Source organism: Artemia franciscana, chromosome 7 (assembly GCF_032884065.1).
Source record: "Artemia franciscana chromosome 7, ASM3288406v1, whole genome shotgun sequence".
NCBI lineage: Eukaryota > Metazoa > Arthropoda > Branchiopoda > Anostraca > Artemiidae > Artemia > Artemia franciscana.
In genome coordinates, this window is record NC_088869.1 from 13,370,812 (window position 1) to 13,372,351 (window position 1,540).

General features: G+C 33.1%; 1 protein-coding gene across 1 annotated transcript in view; it reads left to right on the plus strand.

The window, feature by feature from the left end:
• LOC136029608 (general transcription factor II-I repeat domain-containing protein 2A-like) overlaps positions 1–706 on the plus strand; it is a 47,646-nt gene extending 46,940 nt beyond the window's left edge. Inside the window, exon 3 of the mRNA XM_065708111.1 lies at positions 635–706. Coding sequence (XP_065564183.1) covers positions 635–706 — 72 coding nt within the window. The remainder of the gene's footprint in view (positions 1–634) is intronic.
• Positions 707–1,540: the final 834 nt, after the last annotated feature.

The following is a 1,540-nucleotide window of genomic DNA, read 5'->3' on the forward strand; positions in this document are numbered from 1 at the left end:
ACAGCAACAAAAACTCCCCTATGAGAGCCGTAGTGAAATAGCCTATAGCTCTTGCGACGGTTCTTTGATTTAATTTTTAATATACGTGACAGCCAGACGGGGTAACGGACAAAATTTGCTAGAGCCGTATCTCCAATTTTTAATTTAATCATCTTGATAATAGATATATTTGAAAAAACTAAGTTTTTCTGATGAAAGTAAAGAGCAAAGCTGAAACTTAAAACGAACAAAATTACTGTTTCACGGTTTATGCAATATATTTTTGAAAAATTGTTTCAAAAAACTGGCTCGTGATATTTCTTTATATTTACAGAATTCTGGAAACTAGCACTTTACTGAAACCACAAAATTGGCACGACAAAATAGAAATTGAAACAGGAAAACTCTAAAGTGGTCTACAGAAAATAAAAGAGTAACTTATAAAGCTCTCAATAGTCTTTTACCAGCCATGAAATCAAAAATTCTACGATACGATTTTAACTCTAACAAATCTCTAAAAACTCAAGAGAGCTTAATTTTCAAAAATGTGTTGCATAAATAAACAATAGTTTTTGTTCATTATAGGCTCCAACCTGGCACTTTACTTTCATCAGAAACTGTCATTTTTTTTAATAATTATTTTGTATATTTTTAGGATGTAAAAGTGTTGACAATAAACCTTATAAAAGATTTTTTCCGACTTGGACGAAGAAAATGGCGAAAATAACATGAGTTTTTGGCATTCGCAAAATAACAAGAGCAGTAACTATAAACTAAAGCATTTTATAAAAAAAGGTTCCTTTATATTAATTGCTTTTTTAAATCCCAGCTTTATTGCATGATAGATATCTAAGACAACAAAGTAGCCTAGATCTCAAAATCTTATTACCACTCGATACACCTTTTAAATGCTTCATTATAAATCTATAAAAAGCACGCTGAAATGATCAATAGCTATAAATTAATCCTTTAAACGTATCACTATAATGTTACCTGTGTGCTACTTCTCTTGGTGGGAATGGTGGGGAGGGGGTTCCCGTTATCCCTAGTTTTGCCCCAGCCTATATTCTGAAATATACCTTTTTAAAGGTTTTCTCGGAAAAGTCCTTTTTTGGGCATTTTCAGACCAAATGAAAAAAAGCACATTTTTATGTCATACGGTGACGTTATCAATTCGACTTTATTAGATATCAAAATTGGCTTTTAAATAAGCCCTAAAACAGCTCTCTATCATGTTGCATTTGCCTCCTAGTTTTGCTTGTCATTAGACAATCTATGGAAAATATTAGGGGGACTATTAAAGAGGGAGGATTTAAAACTTTGACATCGAGTTTCCAAACCGTGGAGATTATTGCAGTACTCATTTCATTCTTCGCAACCTTTCCATTCCAGAAATCAGCTTTTAAATGAGCCCTTAAACAGCTCTGTACGATGTTTCAGTACTCCACGAGCAAAGAAGAAAAAAGGAGCAGCAGCAGAAGAAGAAGAAGAAAAAAGACGACACATCAGTGCTACCCATGCAAAAAAGTAATTTTCTTTGTTGTTAAAGGTGGGAGAGGGG